This window comes from Nilaparvata lugens, chromosome 8 (assembly GCF_014356525.2).
Source record: "Nilaparvata lugens isolate BPH chromosome 8, ASM1435652v1, whole genome shotgun sequence".
In the NCBI taxonomy this organism is placed as follows: Eukaryota; Metazoa; Arthropoda; class Insecta; order Hemiptera; family Delphacidae; genus Nilaparvata; species Nilaparvata lugens.
Genome location: NC_052511.1, coordinates 35371548 through 35394814, shown reverse-complemented (window position 1 = coordinate 35394814; position 23267 = coordinate 35371548). Strand labels below are relative to the sequence as shown.

At 33.6% G+C, this 23267-nt stretch overlaps 1 protein-coding gene and 1 long non-coding RNA gene across 2 annotated transcripts in view; one reads left to right on the top strand and one right to left on the bottom strand.

Moving 5' to 3' along the window:
* The window catches only part of LOC111048260 (acetylcholine receptor subunit alpha-like), a 492391-nt gene that overhangs the window by 334760 nt on the left and 134364 nt on the right, over positions 1 to 23267 (top strand). Inside the window, exon 5 of the mRNA XM_039434650.1 lies at positions 21972 to 22081. Within this exon, the coding sequence (XP_039290584.1) occupies positions 21972 to 22081 (110 nt within the window). The remainder of the gene's footprint in view (positions 1 to 21971; positions 22082 to 23267) is intronic.
* Positions 973 to 6753, bottom strand: LOC120352717. The gene is made up of 3 exons (XR_005572068.1): positions 6349 to 6753; positions 5316 to 5500; positions 973 to 1578 (listed from the first exon to the last, which is right to left on the bottom strand). It is a non-coding gene; the product is annotated as an uncharacterized LOC120352717 (long non-coding RNA).

The window sequence follows — 23267 nt, the reverse complement described above, 5'->3', positions numbered from 1 at the left end:
GGTGTACAATGACATGACTGGGGAGCTTAATATGAAATTGCAGCGTGCATTGAACTATGAAGTTAGGTTCATATATGATGCAAGAAGGGATGACCATATCACACCTTTCTATAGGAGACTGCAATGGCTGAAACTGAAGGACCGGAGACAATACTTCATGTTATGTCTTGTATATCACCTAGTTGTCGAGGGCAAGGGCCCGCAGTATCTGAAGGAGAGATTCACCCCTCTTGCGCACATCCACCAAAGAAACACACGGCAGCACCAGTATTTCCTACAAATTCCACTCCACCGCACAGTTATGTACAACTCCTCTTTTTACTGTAGTAGCGTCCCGACTGTGAAACAATCTATCACCTGAGTTCATTTTCTCACCAACCTTCTACTTGTTCAAATCGAGGCTTCTGTCGTCATTAATAAATTATACATTAGAATAAGGTCATTATGATTGGCAGGGTTTGGTGCATTCACGCTCTCATTTCATTGCTCCTATTTTCATGCACAGCTTCATTATTACTTCTCTTTTTTTATTAAAAGTCCGATCACAATGTTTTGTAATGGGGCCACCTTCATAGGTTATCTATCACCTATTACATCTTCCCTCTATTGTATTTTATTGTGAACTTCAATTTTTCATGTTATACTTTCATGATAAGTTCCACTCCACATAGATGCAAATAACAACTTTAGTTTGCTAATGTGATAATACTTTAGTTGATGTTGATGGCTCAATATGTACAATATTATTTTCTTCAATATTTGTAATTGATTAATACTGATGCGAAACTGAAAATAATTATTTATTTCTTAAGTTTAATTTGATTTTGTAATGCCAATTTTTGTGAATGTTACCATAGGCAACAACCTAGTAACAATTGTCAATAAATATCTTATCTTATTGATACAATAAGTATATCATCAAAATGATAGGGAGAGAAGAGTAAGGTAACCATGTACCATTCTTCTCCCAAATTTAGATATTTCAATTTCAATTTATTAAAAACACACAAAACAAAATAACAAAGAATTACAAAACAAATAGCATGTTACAGATTACACATGGTTACATGAAGCTACATGTAGTCACATCCAAAAGTTTGAAAATCGGGTTTTATTCAATTAATTTCATTCATTCTATAATAAATAATCATATCTACAATATCATTATCATTCCACTTTTTTCAATCTCTTCAAGAATCTATGCGAGATCATTCAAAATTTCAAAAAAGAATCTCAACCAATATTCATTTTTAAAATTCCATTTATTATATAATAATAATTATGAAGACCGAGCATAACATGTATCACCCATCTTCAACTCTCTTCATGGATAATAATTATTATTGAGATTCAAGCAAAAACATCACATCACTCCAATAGTATGTAGATCAAGAAAATGGAATCTCTGCAATGATGTAGCAGCGACAGCCAATGAGCGGGCGTTGTGGGCGTGGATTAGGACTAGGCACCTGTATCGAAATAATACTCGCTTTTGATTGGTCGATCTTGTTTGACGTGGTAGACCCCTCTGCTGGCCTTGAAACTGGCTTCCACTAATAGAATTGTAGAGGGGCGTACCTAGAAGAAATAATCTGTTTCTCATACAGTTTCCATAGAGTTAATGGATAGAGTGATTGCAGTTTCTCACATTCATCATACTTCTCTTTCAGAATTTGAATAAAGTTATAGACTATCATGGAGAAAAGATACTATAAGAAGAAATTTCATGATTTTTATTCAAATTTTCAATTTCAACTCAAGCGGTTAGTCTTAGTAGTTGTCTTTCGTAAAGCTTTGTGACGATGGTAGTCTTTCATACTCATACCGTTCTCACACTCGCACCCGGCCAAAACAGTATTTATAGACAGTCCGCTTGAGTTAACAGAAAAACGTCTAGAAATTTAGAACATGAAGGACCTATACCATGGAATATCTTCTCATGGTATCTTTTCTCTATGGAAGAACTATATGTGATAGAAATAGACTTGAGTTAACAGTAAGTAAATCGTTCAGAAATTCATAACAAGAACAACGTATACCATGTGATATTAATAAAAACTTGTAGTACCCTTTTATTGAAATATTTTAAAAAACTTTAAAACATTATAATATTTTAATGAAAGGATACTACAATTTTTTTCTATTGTTTTCATTAATACTCAATTAATATAAAGTAGCCCATATAGTGTTTTTTACCATGTGATATCTATATCACATATCTATAAGGTCGGTTTTATTTATTTATTTCATATCACTTGAAAATGGCATCAATGTCCGAAACATGTTGTGATTTAATATTTCAAAAAAGGGTACAATAATTTTTATTTTTCTTTCTTTTTCTATAAAAGTAGCCCTATACAGAAAAGAGACTATAAGGTCGTTACTCATATCAATGCTATTCTAACGCTATCTTTCCTCTATGGTTTTACTAAATCTGTAGTTATGCAACTTCATGGAATGTTGATTGAGAACAAACTTTGAAAATCAAATTGCTTCTATTAATGGAAATATCCTATATAACTCGCATAAATAAAAAAATTAATACTGTAAATCAATTTTTGTTATGTCAATGACTGACTTCAGATAGAAGAGTTATTTAGACTGACTGAATCGAAGAGACTTAAGTCGGACTCTGCTAAGGACTGGAGTCGAGACTCGATCAACATGCTTAAGCTCTGTTGAGAAGGGATGCATCTCCAATGTATTCTGGTGAACAATGGATTGTTTGACTCTCTATTAACTAATAGACTTAGATGGAGGTTCGGTTCAAGCCTATTATCGTAATGGACCATACGGTGAGATTCACTTTAAACTGTCAGCATCCCTCATGAGTTTTATCAATGCTTCTCGTTCATTCAATGCTGACAGTATTGAGTGAGTCTCACTATATGGAGCCGAATTAGATTATCCGGGAAATTATTCTCTTTTGAGAATTAGCCTAGTTGAAAAAGAATCCCTGTAGATGGATTGACATGTAATTCATGAACAATATTGACAGCAAGCTTTCGCCTATTGTACAATAATTGACATTTAGAGAAAGAATATAATAATGCTTATACTATTATGATAAATGCTGAGAGAAAAAAAAGAAAAATTTATCAAAGTAAAAGTTTTTCAAAGAGGTTCCCAAGGTGACACGAATGAATAAGCATTACTCAACAATATTCAAACCAAACTTATTCTAGATGAATAATGCATTTCTTGACATTTTTCAATATGATTTAAACTATAAGAACAATTTACTACCCTGAGAAAGTTTTTTTCTTCCTTTTCTAAAGGTGCATACAGACTTATGCCTCACGAATGCCAGATTTCACTTTCTATCAGCCTATTATATTTGTATCCTACTGTTCGTGTACAAATATAGATATAAAAAGCTGAAAATTCGCTGATGAAAAGCGAAATGTGCGTGTTCGTGGCGCATAAGTCTGTACGCATGTATATAATATCTATCACAGAATTAATAATAGCATTATTAATGAATTAATAGTTTTAATTAATAGTGTTTTAATTAGTGAATAGTTTTAATTAATGTTTATATTTAATGTTTATATTTAATGTTTATAATTAATTGAATAGTTTTAATTAATGAATTAATAGTTTTATTAATAATTAATAGAATTAATAGCAGTTTTCTCTGAATTAATTATAGGAGTTTTCTCTGTATCTATATATAAAAGCGAAATGGCACTCACTGACTGACTGACTGACTGACTCACTCACTCACTCACTCGCAGAACTAAAAATCTACCGGACCAAAAACGTTCAAATTTGGTAGGTATGTTCAGTTGACCCTTTAGAGGCGCACTAAGAACGGATTTGGAAAAATTTCCAAAGATACGCCTAAAATCTGCGTTTTTCCAACGTTTTTTTAGCGTTTTCCCAGCTTCATCGAGAACAAATGAACATAAAATGTTCAAATTCAGTACAGAAGCTTAGCTAAGGTGTAATACGGTTGTGTTAGAAGGAATTCGCAATAACGTCAAAGATACGCCCAAAATTAGCGTTTTTTTTCTGCTTTCTCTCAGATTTATCGAGAACAAATTAACAGAAATAGTTCAAATTTAGTACAGAAGAAGCTCAGGTGGGGTGTAATAATGTTGTCCACTGATCTCATTTTTGGACGATCCAGTCGGGGGTCCAGGGGGTGGAGCCCCCTCGCTAGACGGATATGGCGAGCGAAGCGAGTCTGACGGCTAGTATAATATATAGATGCGTACAGACTTATGCGCCATGAACACGCACATTTCGCTTTTCATCAGCTGATGGTCAGCTTCATATTATAAAGTGTAATTCTCCATTTGATAAAACATTTCCATTTACTATTTAACTGTGTAATTCTCCATTGATAGAACATTTTCATTTACTATATTTAACTGTAACAGAATAACTTCATATTTGAATAAAAATACCTTAGAATTCATGAATTATTGATCTCTCAATGTCTATTTCGAGATTGAAACAAGTCTTTACTGTTGTTGGTATTAATCTTTAAGTAACTATCATATTTAGTAGTAACTAGTTACTGAAATTATTGGCAAGTCACCAATTAAATGAATGTAACTCGAAATATGATGTATTTAATCATATTTAATGAATAAATTTATTTCTATCAATGATTAAAGTAGCACCATAGAGAAACAATAGCGTAATTCGTATACCATATCATCTCATGGTATAGGGGCGTTTATGTTGCAACTTTTACTGTTATCTCAAGCCGATTACTGTCGATTTTTACTGTTTTGTTGGAGTGAGAGTGTATGAACGGCACAGTATGAGAGACTACCAGTGTCACACAGCTTCACGGGAAAGAATTACATGGACTATCGGCTTGAGATAACAGTAAAAGTTGCGACATAAACGTCCTATATACCATGGGATATAGAGAAACAATAGCTTAAGTATATATCCCATGGTATAGGACACTTATGTCGCAACTTTTACTGTTATCTCAAGCCGATAGTCCACGTAGTTCTCTCCCGTGAAGCTGTGTGACCCTCGTAGTCTATCTTACTGTGCCGTTCATACACTCTCACCCTAACAAAACAGTAAAAATCGACAGTAATCAGCTTGAGATAACATTAAAAGTTGCAACATGAACGCCCTATACTCTGGGATATGGTATACGGATTACGCTATTGTTTCTCTATGGTAGCACGTAGCACGCCTTTAGAGGAAAAGTTTTTATCAAGTAAACGACTTGATAGGGGAAATTCACATTACATAAAGTGTGAATTCTGTGTCTAATGAGAGGAGGATATGGATATGAGAATTTATAGACTATATAATCTTTTAATGAATGATACAGAACTCACCATAATGCTGTTATTTTCTGCATCTCCATTGGCCGTTAACTTTATAAGCTCCTTGTGGACAGTTTGGTTTCATGTTCATAATGCTCATAGGCCTGATATTTTCTCTTGAACGAGCTGCGGACGAGATAGTGACAATACTCAGCAACGCCACAATTAGAAGTAAAATCGGAAACCGGAACTGCATCCTTGAGCAATAAAACATTCAATTTTTATAGATCATTCTTGATTTTATCAGTGAATGAATACAGTACAGGAGATGAGAAAATTCGTATTGCCTGCATCTTTCACTGTATTAAGGTCCAAGTTATAATGTAGTACACCATAGTACATCTTATTTGATAAGTGAATAAAAAGATGTACAAATTCTCATTGATTGCATCTTTGACTTTGGTGAGGTCCACGTTATAATGACAGTAAAGTCTATTTGATTGATATTGATGTTGCTATTCTAGTCTATCGTTCGACAAAGCAAATAGGGCCTTCCTCTCCTAGCTCCGCAACGTTGCCAGATCGTTTTTCAACAATGTAGAATTAAAATTCATCAATCCAAATCATGAAATCATTGTTAAGAGAAGGATAAATGTATTTTCTTGACAAATAAAATATAATTGAATATATTTATATTAAAAAGGATGAAACATTAATGGAATATAACGATTTCATCTATTCTTACAACACAGACGACTCAACACTTCAAAATACCAAGAGTATTTGACAAATGAAAAATAGTTGGTTATCTTAAACATTATTGAACAGTTGATTATTACATCATATATTATATAACAGTATCAGCTATCCTCTATATAAAGCAGTTGCAAGACAGAGAATCGGCAACCCTGTTTGTCCCATCTTTCTCCACTGCCAATGTAATATGGACCTCACTATATAGACTTGGGAACTGAGGTTTTCAATGTACTCATGAAATTCATTTTTGTATTATTTATTTGTATCTTTGATACTAATTTTACAGCTCTGTGGAGAACGTACATATCGTGAAAATAATTATAAACTACTATTATTGCATTCCACTAACCTGTTTATCTGTTTGAAGTTGAAGATTTAAATCCAATATGGAGCTCTGCAGAAATTATACTACTCCTCTTTATGAACTCTTGTTCGATAATGTATGAAAAAAGAGAAAATGAAGCTACAAGAGTTAGTTTCGGGATAACATGACTAAAAGAAAAGCGCAGGCAAGACTTGATTCGTCATCTCTACTGCCTCAAGATGATATCATCTTACAAGAAAAATCAGATGGCTGATTTCAATGATGATTGTTTTATTAATAGCACTTTGAATTATTAATAGAGAAGATTATAAGAGATTGATTATAATTATTATTAGGGGTCCTATATTGACAACTCAAGCAGAAAATATTCTGTTTGAGACTCGGTGAAAGCAAACAGGAACATGTGACCTTCTTCAATTTTTTCTTCCTCTCCATTGTCTTCTTCTTCTTCGTCTTCCTCTTCTTTTCTTCTTCTTCTTCTTCTTCTTCTTCTTCTTCTTCTTCCTCTTCTTCCTCTTCATTTTCTTACTCCACTTTATTTCTCAATCTATGTTCAGCTTCACATATTTTTAATTCCAGCAACCCATAATTCAGTTACGGTTTTATCCGGTCCGTAAAGAAAATATAAGATTAAGTACAGTGCGTTCATTAAGTCGCGCACATTAAAAAGGTTGTAAAGTAACGGAACTTATTTTGTATTATTTATTTCTCATATCAGAGCATTCGACGTCATTGCGATTTATAGTTTAATATTTAATCTAGATGAATGGAGTTATAGCTTTGATAATGGGCAATTGATTGAAGAAAGAAATAGTAGTGTAACGCTTGCCAACTATCTGCTCCAATTTATGCCCAACTGAAAAAGCCAACCAACTTGTTGATGTTTGCATGTTATTTAACACTGGACTTGCTGGCAAATGTGCCAACAATGTGTCGACAATATTCAATTTGAGACAGAATTGATAATAATGATGTACTTAGTCTCATTCATATGCCAGCTGGTCTTTATTCTGAAGATTGGAGTATTTTTAATACTCCTGTCATAGAATAAAACAATCTTATTGTATTAGTTTTCTCTGCTCCTTCTTATACTGGCACAGATCAACCCCTCTCTCGTATATGAGCCTATAGTGAGGTTCAGGTATTTACATCAGTGGAAATGATAAGTCGGCAGAGTTGCCAATTTTCCGTTACCTCCGCATTCGATAGTAGACAAACTGTGACACAAATCATCCCGGTATAATTATCTGATATGAATGATATATATTTATTGTTGGTTATAGTCAAAAATGATCAATTATTTTTCAAATATATTATATCCACCATAATCTTACGGTATAGTGTCAAGCCTAAAAACTGTTTATTTCTTCACTGCTTATTCTTCCAATTTGTTTCTCATTAGATTAAGAACTTTTTGAAATTTGTTTGTTGATGAAGTCCATTGATTTCTATTCATATGATATCTACCATAAAATAAATCTCTTCTATTTTCTATTGGCTGACGGCGGAGTGTCAAGCCTAAAAACTGTTTATTTCTTCACTGTTTATTCTCCCAATTTGTTTCTCATCAGATTGAGAACTGTTTGGAATGTGTTTTGTTCAATTTTTTTGTTGATTAAGTCCATTTCGTTTCTATTCATATTATATCTATCATAAAATATATCTTTTCATATTAAATTTTCAAAATTGTGATAAAATATTCTGGTAGATCATAATAGGTTTTCATAGCTCACAAACGATATGGCATCATTACGGATTTGAAAAAACAGTGTTCTCTACTTTGACTAATGACAGACTAGGATAACAAACCATAAAATAAGAAGTTCAAAAAAAAGGAATATGTTAAAAGTTGAAAAAGAGTGCATAAAGTGAAGGAAGAGGCAATAAATATTGAGGGGGAAAATGATACGAAGCTACAAAGTGCAGAAAATCAGAATTCAGATAAAAAAAAGTAAGAAACCAACAAATAGAGGGGAGAAGAGTGAAAGTGACAGAGCGAATGGGGGAAAAGGAAAGGTGCCCATAATTTTCCACTTTTTCAATGTTAATAGAGAGAAGATAAAGTAGAGGAAAAGGTATAAGATAGGAGTATAATATAGAGCTAAAGAGAGAAAGAGAGCAGAGATTCAAAGTTGAGATTGAGGAGTGAAAAACCAACAGATAGAGAGAGAATGAGAGAGAAGAAGGAAATATCCCAATAGTTTTCCACTTTTTCAAAGTTGGAAGAGAGTGTATAGAATGAAGGAAAGGTGGGATAAAAGTAGTGGAAAGCTATAAAAAACAAAGTCACAGATGTGTTAGAGAAAGAAACTGAAAGAGAGAGAGAGTGGGAGAGAGAGAGACTGAACAAGTAGAAAAACAGAAAAGAGGCCTATAATTTAGCACTCCTTCATCGGGGCACACCCAGCACTTGAAGGGTACAACACTGCAGAGTTTTCTTAGTGAGAGCGATAGTGGCATACACTTTACATTAGGCACAAAAAGGATAGGAAACGCTGTGTTTTCCAGCTGTACAGTATTGCCAACTATATAGAAATATTTTTTGTACCCATAAGCAAAAAGAATGACAACCTAATGCATTAATCTTTCGTCGAGAATCTCAGGAATGATCCATTAGTGGAGCTGGGCTCTGGATCGTATATATGAGGAGGGTGCGAAACCTAATGGATTGCCCCCTTAACACCCTCTCAACCAACCCCCCCCCCCCCGCTGTACCTTCCCCACCCCCAGGGGCCTTCATCTACATTCAATCATTGTCAGGACGTGGACTTACTTGAGAGAGAAATTGTCAAGTCGGAGAAATTGGACGCGGTGGATTAAGATTGGATAACATCAGGTGGCGGTCTAAGTTTATTTCAAATCCATCTTCGAATGAGGTGGTTGTTATAAGCCTTGAGAGAGAGAGAGTGAGTGAGTGGGGGAGTTTGTAATGTAGCCTACGACGTGTGAGTGAGAAAGATTAGTTTATCCTATTATATTAAGCGAGCGATTTCTGTATTTTTATATCTGGTTATTTATATTTATATCTAGTATGCGGGAGACTGAGGAAGACCATCCACAGATTCAGGATATTCTGAGGACACTGGTCGACAAGGGATGTCTAAGAGTTATCTACTTCCCTCTAGCACAGTCCCTCATGCTGTATAGGATTGTGGGATGGGGAGGTGCAAGCTTCTTGCACATCGAACCGCTCCTCAAGATACAGAAGCTGATCATGAGGGTCATCAACCAGAAGCCTCCACGCTATTCATCAGACCAGCTATTCAATGAGTTTGACGTGATGGATCCAAGACAGCTTTACTCCAAGGAGATACTATGCAGATTACACATGAACCCAACAACATTTCAAACCAGAAACCACAACCACAACACCAGATACAGGAATCTTCTCATCACCAGTGTTGCAAGGAAGGCACTATACCAGAGACATTTCAATCATTTAACACCAAAATTATATAATCTACTTCCTGCAAACTCTAAACAGATTGATCATCCTAGAAAGTTCAAAACAATAGCACACAATTGGTTGATGAGCAAAGGAAGACAGAACATAGAAAACATTATTTCAAATAACAACTAACCACCTAATGACTTACTAAACACTAACTAATTGATAATACGCACAAAAAAAAACTAACAAAACCTACTCTAGAACATGGTACGCCATAGAGGAGTAGGTCAATTTCCACACAGAAAAAACTAAACAAGTAGAGGACACATTATAAGAATTTTTCGAAACTAACTATTGTATGTAATATTTGTAATTTATCTAATATTTTGTGTAATTGATCTTGTAGTTTTAGTTTTTTTTGGGAATTAAACATTTATTCATTTTATTTAGTTATATATTTATGTTCAACGGATCTCGAAAACGGCTCTGACGATTTTCACGAAATTTGGAACATAGTAGGTTTATGATATAAAAATTCGATTGCACCAGGTCTCATCCTTGAGAAAACTCGCTGAATGACATTAAAATGATAATTCATCCTTGGCAGAAACAGCTGAGACTTTCGTCGTCTGTGGATAGTAAAAAAGTGAGTGAGCGAGTGAGTATGTGAAAAATCAAAATATCGCATCACCGAAATTCATAAGCTGACGTATAGCCAGCTGTGAAATCTAAACACGATCATTTTAGAGAATTGTGTACTGTTTATCAATAAATAAAAATAACGAGCGAAGCTCGTTCCCTGATACTAATTATCAATGATATATGAGAGAGAGATATATAAGTTAATAATGTACGATGTATGCGTGTTATAAGGGGAGGAATAAGGTTTATAATTTAGGATGTATGAGTGAGAGAGATGAGTGTATAATGTGCAATCTATGGGTGAGAAAGATGAGTTAATAATGTGCAATCTATGGGTGAGAAAAATGAGTTAATAATGTACGATGTATGTGTGTGAATAAAAATAGAAATTTGAGTCTCTTTTTGAAATTGTTTGGTTACAACATTTTTAGTCACATTATATAGCCGAAACTTGTTGTGACTGAACAATTTCAAAAAGGGTACTCGGATTTCTATTTTTATCTATATTCAACAGTAACCCTAAAGAAAAAAAGACGATTTATGCGTGTTTATGAGGGAGAAATAAGCCGTAAGAGAGTAAAGTTATAGTAATAAGTTGAAGCTGAAGCTATTAGTTATTATACAGTCTTGAAGAACAAGGTATAAGTGGTATAAATTTGAAGATGAAACTCATTAGACTTGGGAAGAAACAGTGGAGTAATTTACAGTATTAGTTTCTTTCAAATTTCTTCCTTATGCAATCCATTTCGTTGATGCCATTATTTTAATAATGTCATTGAAACTCATGTAGTGCTTTATTTCTTGTCTGCCAGATATTTTGGAGCAAGGGCCAAGCCACAAGAAGCATTTTGCAGGCGTTCTCAGACGAGTCAGTCGGCAGGGCAGAAAGCTCCCCGACTGGCTGACTATCAGCTGACTCCTGAACGCCAACCCAATCAGCCAATCTGAGAGCTTCGTGCCTTGCTGACTCTTATGAAACGCCTAGAAAAACGCTTCGTATAGCTTGGCCCTAAGGCTGGGTTGCACAAGAGCCAGTTAAATTACAATCATGACTGATTTCATGAGAAGCAATTATTGAAGAATGCTTTTTCGGAATGGCGGTTTCTATGATTGGTTCTTATGAGATTAATCACGATTAAAATTCAACTGGTTTTTGTGCAACCGGCACTAATACTTTCAAATGAGAGCGACTTGAATCAAAAATCAAATCTTCGAATAAAATAGTAATTGTTTTTTCGAGACCATCTTGATTTTCAATCTCAATGTCTCTATAAGAGAAGATCCATTACTATCCAAAAATCCATTATTTGAAGAGTTAACTGCAAATGTCTTTGTACGGCATAGAGTTAGATTTTGTTGTTAGATTAAACCAATAGAAATGAATGAAATAAAATGAATAAAGTGACCATCTGCACTTTCCCATTCATAGAAGTAGAAAGAAGACCAGATGAGTGGGACTGAAACGATTATTTTTATTTGAAATGTTGAAAACCTCCAGCATTTATCTAGAATAGGATTTTCTTAGGAGCGTTATGAGATTGAATCATTCAGTAGAGATTCCAATTGAGATTCTATTCTTTAGATTTGAAAATTTCATGTCATTCAGTCTTCGGAATTATTTTGCATCCAATGAAGTCTTTCTACCTGAATCTATGCAATGCTATATCTATGTTATCATCAAGATTTTTAATATATATCGCTAAATTTAATGAAACTTCAATGTTGAATATTCCTGCAATTCTTCTGAATGGGCTATTCACCTTTGTTTGCTATGGTAGTTGCAGTAACATGAACTTTTAAACGTTGAAAAGGAGAATCAGGTGGGTAAGCAATAAGAGTGTGTACACATGGAGCGGTCAGGGATTCCATGGTCCACGTTCTTTCTATTCAGAAATTGGCGGCGATCATATACAAGTGTTTGTATTCCTATTTATATTTAAGAGTAGCCCTAAAGAGAAAAATACAAGAAGTATCCTATTATGATTTCTCAATGAAACGTAAAAAAACAAGATAATTTCAGATAGAGGGCTTGTATCTGTAGCTTCAGTAGTAATTGAAAAAATTGATAAGCGTCTCTATCTCATATTAACTCAATTATTAACTTCAGATTCCATGTATTCATTTTCCAAGACCGCTGAACTAAGAATGTTCTCTGTGTGTCCTAATTAAGGGGTGCGACTATATTATATTACTAGCCGTCAGGCTCGCTTCGCTCGCCATATCCGTCTAGCAAGGGGGCTCTGCCCCCTGGACCCCCGACTGGATCGTCTAAGGATGAGATCAGCAGGTTCGCTTCGCTTGCCTGCATTTTTCATTTGAGCATTTTTATCATTAGGACGATCCAGTCGGGGGTTCAGACTAAACGTCAGGCTAAACGGATATGGCGAGAGAAGCGAGCCTGACGACTGGTAATTTAATATTCCCAGGAATAGCTCTGATTGAAGTAGCAGTGACTTGGAAATGGCATACATGTCCGAAACATGTGATAAAATATTTCAAAAAAAGGGTACTGAAATTTTTATTTTCTTTATATTTCTATATTAACATATGGTATGGACATTTTTCAATTATAATTAAGTGAATAAGAAGAATATACATGCTAAAAGACGAACTTTAAACCCTTAAAAACCACCCTTAGAGGTTAAATATTGCCAAAAGTTTTCTTTCTAAAGGGCCAACTGAACATACCTACCAAATTTGAACGTTTTTGGTCCGGTAGATTTTTAGTTCTGCGAGTGAGTGAGTGAGTGAGTCAGTCAGTCAGTCAGTGAGTGCCATTTCGCTTTTATATATAAAGATATTCATGGAATATTACAAAAGTAATGTGCATGCATCCTCTATAATATTTTCCAAGTTAAATATGACACAATTGGACCATAATTTGTGAATTTGACCAATTTGTAACAATAGAACTGTGAGATTTAAGTGTGCTCTTTATCAACAACATCTCTGATCGAGTAGCATAGACCAATACCGAAACAAAGCCCAATTAGCACAACAAATAATGTTGATAATGGATAACCCAATAATAAATCAATTTGCGACCCTTATAGCGTCTATAAAACAAGCCAAGCACAAGTACATACTACGTGATACTACCACTGTTGCCTAGGGCAATTGACTTTATAGTAGATAATCCACTCATTTACTACTTTATTTATATCTTCTGACCTTATCCAAACTGTAAGGCGAATTCTCGCTACCCTCATAAATAATTTTATTCCAAGTGTGAATGCTGAACTGTACTGAATTCGTATTTACTGACAAAAAAATCTACGAGAAGAAAATTTTGTTGTCTCCTCGTTTCCTTGCGTCGGACAAGGCTACATTCTAACAACCTACTCCAGTTGTTCCTACTCCTATCCTAGTTCCAGTATCCTTATTTTCTTCTTCTCATTTTTCTTCTTCTTTCTCTTTCTCTTCTTCTACAATAAAATTCTCTCACCCCATTCCTAGTTTTTCTTCTTTTCTCTTTTCTAGGAGTATCAGCCGAAAAAAATGTGAATAATAGGAAACTAATAGTCAAAATCCAATTCCAAGGATATGGTTGGAGAAAGGATAAAATTTTTAATGAGATTCATTTTATTTGATCCCATGTTTGACGTTTTTCAACTTTTTCTGAGCGCCTAAAGTTGAAAAAGTTGTCTACATTCGTCGAATTCAAAGCCAAATTCCAAACAGTTTGAACGCTCATGAAAGTACAAGAACATCAGACAAAGGAACGATTCTCATGTTTCCATGAGAATCTTATTTGAAATTTCCTCCACTTCCCAACCAAATCGTTTTGAAATAGATTTTGACTGATAGTTTTCTAGTAATTGACGTTTTTCAAAAATACCGATAAATCTATAAATGTCGAAAACTGAGGTCGATATAAGAAAATTTTGCTTAACATTTTTCGTTACAAATTTAATATAGATTGTATAGTCTGCGGCTGTTTCACCTTAAGTGGGGCATTCTGTATATATTACTACTCAAACTCTTTTAAACTGAGCATTTTTCCAGTTGAACTATTTCTTATTCACTCTTTCTTTCCTGTTGCTACTGTTTATTATGACGAAGAAGATGATGATGATGATGATGATAATGATGATGATGACGATGTGCCCAGGCGAATAGTAGACTAGTTGAGATTGTCCGCAGGGGGTCTTCAGCCCCTCTTTTTTTCCCCTGACCTTTTTGCCCCCCCCCACCAACAGCCCCCGCTAAGCTGCAACTGCTGTAGAAAGTGGGAACAATGCCCCTTGTGCTCGTTTATTAAAATTCACTACTCCGGAAAAAGTATTCGGGCTTTGTGCAATTTTCTCCTCCATTTTTCGTTACTGTTGCGAGTTGAAATGACAGGGTAACCAGCCAACTGGATGGTTGGATTGTAAGTTCGTTTTGTATAGAACTAACAATATTTCATTGCAGACTCTTTCGTTAGCAAAAAATCGTTGTGTGAATTATGAATAACTGTTAACAGGTTGTCATGTTATTGGTTTTTTAGGTTGTTAGATATAAGACGAAAGACAAATTTATTGTTGCAAGTTGAAATGACAGGGTAACTAACCAGCTGGGTTGGGTAGTTAGATTGTAAGGTTGTTTTGTATAGAACTAACAATATCCCATTGCAGATACTTTTGTTAGAAAAATCATAGTTCAATAGTTCATTAGTTCAAAAATCAAAATTATAGACAATATCAAAGTCATATACTTTCAAAATCATAGTGTAAATGATGGATAACTGTTAACAAATCGTCATGTTATTGGTTTGTCAGGTTGTTAGATATAAAACTAAATACTTTTTTATTGAAAATTTCACTAAACCAACTGCTAGGATATTATAATAATATTTATCTTAGATATCCAATGAAATACTCATATATAGCTTCAATTGGAAATTTAGATTAATTAAAAACACTCCACTTATATGGGCTACTTTTGTATAGATTAATAAAAACAATATAAAAACTTGTAGTTTCCTTCATTATCAAAAGTTGAAAATATATTTTAAAATTCAATGAAGAATACTAAAAGTTTTTTAGTGTTTTTATCAATTGGATTAACCCTTAAGTACTGGCGCGGTTTTCTGAGACACTACGACTGGCGCGGGGGTCTGGTAGACCCCCATCAAATTTTCTCTCTAATTAATTGAAAAATTTTTTTTTATCAAACTAGGCTGGTTATCTTAATCTCTAGACTGTTTGGAATGGTTTTACCATGAATAAAAAGGGTATATACCAGAACTATCAATAATTTTGGTATTTATTCAAAAGTGTGTAAAATTTTCAAAAAAAATGTAGTGATTTTTGGTAAAAATAAAGAAAAATTAGAAATGACAGAAAAAAACTATTCAACTAATGATTCTTACTTAGGAACAATGGAACTTACTAAAAAAATACTATTCCTTGAATTTTGATGGTAGTTTGCTTAATTTTTTCATCTAAAGTCACTAGAATTTCGTCTATGTAGAAATAAGCTAATTCTTGGTGCAGATCAAAATACTCATTTATAAACATATAAAATTAATATAACTTATTAGTACCTATATTCTTATATTCGTATATCAGTATATTATAGTTTTTATTGCATATTAGACTAAAATAATTGACTTACATATTTTGTTCCTCACTACATTGTCCTATTGTGACTCATTCTGTGGGTCGATGCACTCCTCACAAACGTTTTTAGAAACTTCTTAACTCTTCTAAATTCATTTTTAGAACTTAGTAATAAAGTAATAAAAAATATGAAATAAGTATTACTTCAAATTCCAATGTTAATTAATTGTGAATAAAAAACATAGCAAAAAAAAAACACATTCACTGGCGCGGGGGTCTGGTGACACCCCAGTCACTTTTATCACTCACAAAAACGCAGAGCAATGTTTACAAACAGGCGAAAACTGGTTTAGAGGGTGACTAATGAACCAACTTGAAGGTATTAAGGAGCTGAGCAGTGCAACCAACAAAGGCCAGTCACCATCACAAAATTTACCTCTCTGGGGGTCTGTGAGCACCCCGCGCCAGTACTTAAGGGTTAATCATTATTATGTTAGATAGAACTTGGATATAACCAAATAATACTCCAATTGGATATGACCATTGAAAAAAGATCCTACATTGAAAACATCTTATCCTCTTTCATATCACGAAATTAGTAACTCGGTTATTATTATCAAATTTTTCTCCAGATGTTATAACTGATAGATCGATGATTAATGAATGAGTTAAAGAAGGAGAACATTTATTTTCGTCTGTCGTGAAGATTTCTTGTAGAACTCAGTTTGTTTTAAAACAAATCTTCTGCTATAACATATTTTTAGACGCTTCGATGTTTCGTAGATACATCAGACTAAAATCCAAAGAAGTTTCTGGTCATGAAGATACAAGATACCCCGATAAAAAGATTCAAGATACCCTCATGAAATGAAAGAATAAAAGAAATTTGTAACATTCCCCAAATATGAAGAATGATAATGAGAAAACTTGAATTAGGCCTATTCGTATCAATTCACGTTTGAATAAACTGTCAATTGTGGGAGTGACTTAACTAAGCCAATGGCGGACGTTCACCTTGATGGGTTATTCATCCAATTACATTGCTTGCTCAGTCCCATACCTGCATTCCTCCCTCTGTAGACCACTTTGGTCCTCATTCACCAGAGATATAAGAGCAAACAACCAAAACCTCGATAAGGATATCTCGTTTTTTCAATAAATGTGTGGTTTGAGATAGTTTTGAGACCCGTTGCACAGAAGCCTGTTTAATTTTAATAATGATTAAATGTAACAAGAACCAATTGGAAAATACTTTTTCGGGAAGAAGGCTCCTTTGATTCGTTCTTGTGACTTCAATTTAACAGGCTTTTGTGCAACCGGGTACCAGTCTTTGAATTAAACAATCCAGCATCAAATTTAATATTTTTTGTGCAGTGAACAATTACAAGACAACCTTTATCGGACTATGTGTAACCTTATCTAAATGTGGGAGAGGAATATCACAAGGTTACCTTATTTTTTCTCTCCCTATCATTTCGATGATGTACTTATTGTATCAATCAATGAAGAATAGAATATTCCATACAGATTCGAAATAGAAGAGGTTCTGGAGAATGCCTGTTCGTATTTTCTTCAAATCATATTATTTTCCTCTTTGATAATTTATAATAAAATGTATATCAGGCTATGAATTTAGTGATAAACAGATCCTTAAAATTCGTAATTAGAACACGATGATTCGCAGAACCTTGTACCGTGGATGATCCAGTTCAGAAATACTGAATTTCTAGACTATACTTCACTAACATCTAGTAAACACTAATTTGAATATCAGTGTAATAAACTATGAAATAAAATTCCGGAAAACTTATTTAATGATAAAATAACAAAAACCAAATTGGAATGAATGGAATCGTGGATAAAACAAAACTATTATTTTGAAATATTGTGAACTGAGTTGGCTGAATCACCAATTTTGGCAAGATTGATCATTCATTATTGTGTAAAAATTATTGAAATTCGACAATAATTATTATATTATTTTCTTTGCATTTATATTTTGTTTATCAAGTACATGGATTATTGATAGAATTCAATATCCGTAGATTATTATCCATCAACATAATTGTTTCATTTGTACTGTTATTAGATAAAAATTTATTTCTTATTTCTAGAACTCGTGGCTGGAGCTCAAGGCTTCTTTTTCCAGTCACGCCTAAAAATATTGTATTTTTAATGATTATTCATATTTTCAAAAATATTTCCTGTATTTGGCAAAAAAATCATTATTCATTATTCATTCTTTTTTCGAGTTTATAAAATTCTTCACTTCTATAGATTAATTTATAAATGAATATCAGGCTTATGAACTTTAAAATTCAACAACAGGTCCATAAACAGATAAACACGGCGTTTTACGGAAGCCTGTCCCGTGTATGATACAGTCCAGAAAAAAATACTGGATCCACTCAAATACTATAGTGAGGTCCACGTTATAATGGCAGTGGATAAAGATAGAAGAATAGCGATGCCGATTCTCTGCATTAAGTAATTATACTTTTACACTGTCAAAAACATATTGGCACCGTTGTGGACCTAGAAAAGGATGGTACCACCGGCTTTGTTGAATGATAGACAAGGATAGCAAAACCAAAGCTGATCAAATACTGTCATTAGAACGTGGACCTCACTATATAAGGATATGATGAGGTTTCAAGTCCATATGAATCCACTGACCCCTCTCTCAAACATTCCATTTTACAACTTGGCAAGTTGGAATTGAAACCCACGGTCTGTTACCGACGAAAAGTTTATTGAAAGTTCGTTTTCAACAGGCCCGTCGAATCATATTTATTATTTTCAGTTGAAAATGTTCCACGCCTCAGTTCACCGCCGGAGTTTGAACCGCGCGCGGAAAAAGTTGATAATTTTCCGAGTTTGACTGCAACTTTCAAGTTGGGAACTCATTATCCAGGCCACAGTTTAGATGAAATTGATGAGACGCGTTACAACCAGTTAGGAAACGGCTGCTTTTAATAGGTCACAGCTTTCAAGACTTTGAAAGCTCAATGAAAAAGTTTATTACGTTGTTCGGTGTGTTGGATACACATTTTTTCAGTAATGATAAACGAATTTCACCGATTATTCAGCAGAATTTAGGGAGAAAGATATTCCTCAGTGAACATGAACGAATTTCACCAATTATGCAGCAGAATATGGAGGTAGAGATATTTTTCATGATTAGGAACGAAGATTTTTGTGGCTTGTTTTACAAGTTTTATCACTTTGGCGAAATTGAATTCAATTTGTTGAGTTAGTCTGGTGCATTTTTACTACTCGAAGAGTATCAAGGGAATTTATATACTTGTCCATTTATCTTGTAATGATTGATAAAAATACATAAAGCGTTAGAATAAAAATGGAACTATAGTGAGGTCCACGATATAAAGGCAGTGTTTGACTAGAAATGGTATTGCTATCCTTGTCTATCATTCAACAAAGCGGATGGCGCTATCTCTTTCTCCCTTTGCTCTATTGCCAGATCATTTATTAACAATGTAGAATTAATAATAAATTACCAAAATATTTCATTTCAATTATGAATATTCATTATTAAATTATTGAAAAATATATATTTCTTTTAATTTCTTGCTTAATAAAATAATATTAAGTGAAACCGAGCTTTGCTCTGGAGAACAAAAGCATAGTTTATATTTATTTAGTTATTGATACACAGAACACAATTCTTTCAATTGATTGGGGAAGGAGCAACATGCACAGCCAAAAACTGTATCTTTCCCAAGTTTTGATTTATACACTATAGTCCAAAAAGTAGGTTATGTTTCTTATACTTTTGAATTAAAGTCCATGTAATTTTCAATCCAAAAAAGAAAACAGGAAAGTTCGAATATAGATTGTTTACAAACCAAATTGAATAACAAAATAAGACTCACTAATCACTTGGAACTGTAAATTATGGATAATTGAACTGATTAATTATGAATAATTTTACTCTTGAAACCCTTAAGGTTCCTTCATCTTTTAGGTTGTGTTTATAATTATTTTAGAGCTGGCTATACGTCAGCTTATGAATTTCGGGGATGTGATATTTTGATTTTTCACAGACGCACTCGCACTTCCATAATCCACAGAGTACGAAAGTCCCAGCTGTTTTTCCAAGGATGAATTATCCTTTTAATGTCTTTCAGCGAGTTTCCCTAGGGATGAGACCTAGTGCAATAAAATTTTTATATCATAAACCTACTATATTGCAAATTTCAGCAAAATCGTAAGAGCCGTTTTCGAGATCCGTTGGACATAAATATTTACACATATAACCATATAACCACATAACCATATAAATATATATATATTATATATATATATATATATTATTATATATATATATAATATATAAATGTGTGTACAGAAATTGCTCGCTTAATATATAGGATAATTGATTATTTTAAACGACAATGAACAGTTGATAATACATCAATAAATTTGTATCAGCTACCGTCTATAGAAGGCATTGACAAAACAGAGGTTCGGCAACGTTGTTCTCCTATCTTTCTCCACTGCCATTATAACGTGGACCTCACCATAGGATGTTTCTGGAATAGTACAGAATCAGTTAAGTGTTGATAAAATGCTATAACTTGATGTATTTCAGGAAAATATTTATAAACGATTCATGAAAGAGTTCTCTACCAAGGCCCAGTTGCTCAAAAGCCGGTTACGTTCTAATTGTGTTCAATTCCATAGGAACCAATCCTAGTAGGTTTTTTTTTAGAAAGGAGGCTTCTTTGATTGGTTCTCGTGGAATTAATCAAGATTAAAATTCAACTAGCTTTTGTGCAACCGGCACTGAGTGATTTTTTGTGTTGTAAGAATAGATTCAGTTAATACCTATTATTTGTTACTGGGGAGAAAACACACGTGATTGTAAAGACTGCTCTCATGCATCGTTTATAAATACGGGCCATTAAACCTGATACGGAAATACGGAACATAAATGTTTTGAAAACCTGTATAAATCTTCTATCAGAAGATAATTGAGAACTGGAAATTTTATGAAGTGAACCACTACAAGACTAATCTTAACCTATCTCGGACTATTTGTAACCTTATCTGAATTTGGGAGAGGAATAGCACAAGGTTACCTTATTTCTTTCCATCCCTATCATTTTTGATGATGCACTTGTTGTATGAGTCAAGTTCAAGTCAATTGTATGAATAAATCATAGCATAGAATGAAACAATTTTTTTTCCTAGTTGAATTTTGTTAAAACCATCTCATCTTTTAAGCTGGGTTTTCGTTTGTGCGTAAATGCCGTCGTCGACCACAACAGGGTGAGGATCTCACATTGGGTAGATTTCAATTTGTCTACATAACCTAAAAGATTATGTTCAATTATGTTTTATGAGGCAGGTTGAACTTATACTTTCTTATACTTTTGAATGGAAATATGTTGATATTATTAGAAATGTATGATTCTTTAATAATAAAAACGAATAATGAAAAGTTATTTGATCAGCTGTTTTAGCACACTTGAAATTTGGACAATATGAATGTCAACAATGCTTACCGTCGTCAACTGCTGAAATTTACGCATAAAGGAAAACGTACCTTTATTTGTTAATAAAACAATCTTAGTATAAGCTTCCTCTGGTTAAAGCTATGTAGTAATGAAGTAAGACTATCAATATACCATGTATTACTGGTTGTATACCATAATATAATAATATTTATAATATACCATGTAGAGTGGCCGTAGTCGAGTGGATCAGATGCCGGCTTTATGATTCAGAGGCCCGGGTTCAAGTCCCGACCCGGGCAAGATATTTATCTCGGGCCACTCCCGTGTTTCGGATGGACACGTTAAGCCGTCGGTCCCGGCTGCCTAAAATGCAGTCGTTAGGTCATGTCAGAGGCTCTGAAATTGATCAGTTGCGACCTGAAAGCTCTGACACCAGACCTGAGCCAGCCAGGTCACTCGATATTATTATTATTATTATTACTGGTCATGTAGTAATATGAGGTAATGAAGAATATCTATCATAATCTCAACTATATTTTCAACATTTTTGGGCATTTTCGACTGCTTGATTTACTCTTTCTTTTGTTACAGTCGTGGTACGATTACAAGCTGCAATGGGACCCAAAAGAGTATGGCGGCGTAGAGATGCTTCATGTACCATCCGACCATATTTGGAGACCAGACATAGTGCTTTACAACAAGTGAGTTACACTATATTGAGTGAGTTACAATAATTATTCAATAAATTTATTCTAACGATAATTTCCACTCTCCCATTTCAAATTTCATCAATATAATTCATTATAATAATTCGAAATGGTGTTTGCAGTGATATCAATAATTTCCATGACATCTTGACTATATAAATTATTAGTGAATATCTATATCGGATCATATTTGTTCTATGGATTATCTAAAAGGTGAGTGAAACCTTGTGTGGTAGATGTAACGACATTCAGCTATTTGACTATTGCGTATAAATTTAATTATTCTTCCATGTTACCTACCTCCATATACCATCAGAGAAAACTACTTTAATTCAAGTGTACACAATTCCAAATTTCTATACTAAAAACTTCTATAGACTTATAGATTGTTTCTTCTATGATACCGTGCATATATAAGACAGTATAGAATAGTATGTAGTGATCCACTCTACTTGAAATCAATTGTCACATTGAAGTCTTCATGATACATGTACTGCATTATGAAGAGAAAATTTATTTTTACAACACCAACTATTTTGGAACGGAAATGAAAATTAATATGCCCACGATACTTTATTTTCCTGCAAAATTATATTTATTTCCATCTTTACATCCTCACATTGAATTGCGTCTAATCTTCATCATGTATCATTGTATATCATTGTGTATCACTGTATATTCTACAGAAAAGATTCCAATTTAGAACACTAAATACTATTTTGGAACGGAAATACAGATCAATATGCCTACAACACTGAACTTTAAATTTCCTTAGTGAGAACATAACCTATTTTTTCGGACATTTCATTATTATAAATTTAATCAAAATTTGGGAACAGAATAGTTTTGGGCTATGCCTGTTGTTCTATCCCGATCATATTCATATGATTTGTAACTATATCAACGAATGAATGAATAAATAAATAAACACCATATTTTTCTGCAAAATTATATCTATTTCAATATTCAACTTCAATCTGTCTTGAAAGTAGGTTGTGAATACTTTCTCAGTGTACAATAAATAGTAGCCTACAATTATTGTTGGACAATTATTGTTTGTCAAACAATGAATTTATTACTGTTTTCCACACATTTTCAGTATTTGCTGTAAAACATAAAACCTGTTCTCCCCACTTACAAATATTTATTTGGTGACGCTTCCAGTGTGGCCATGGACAGA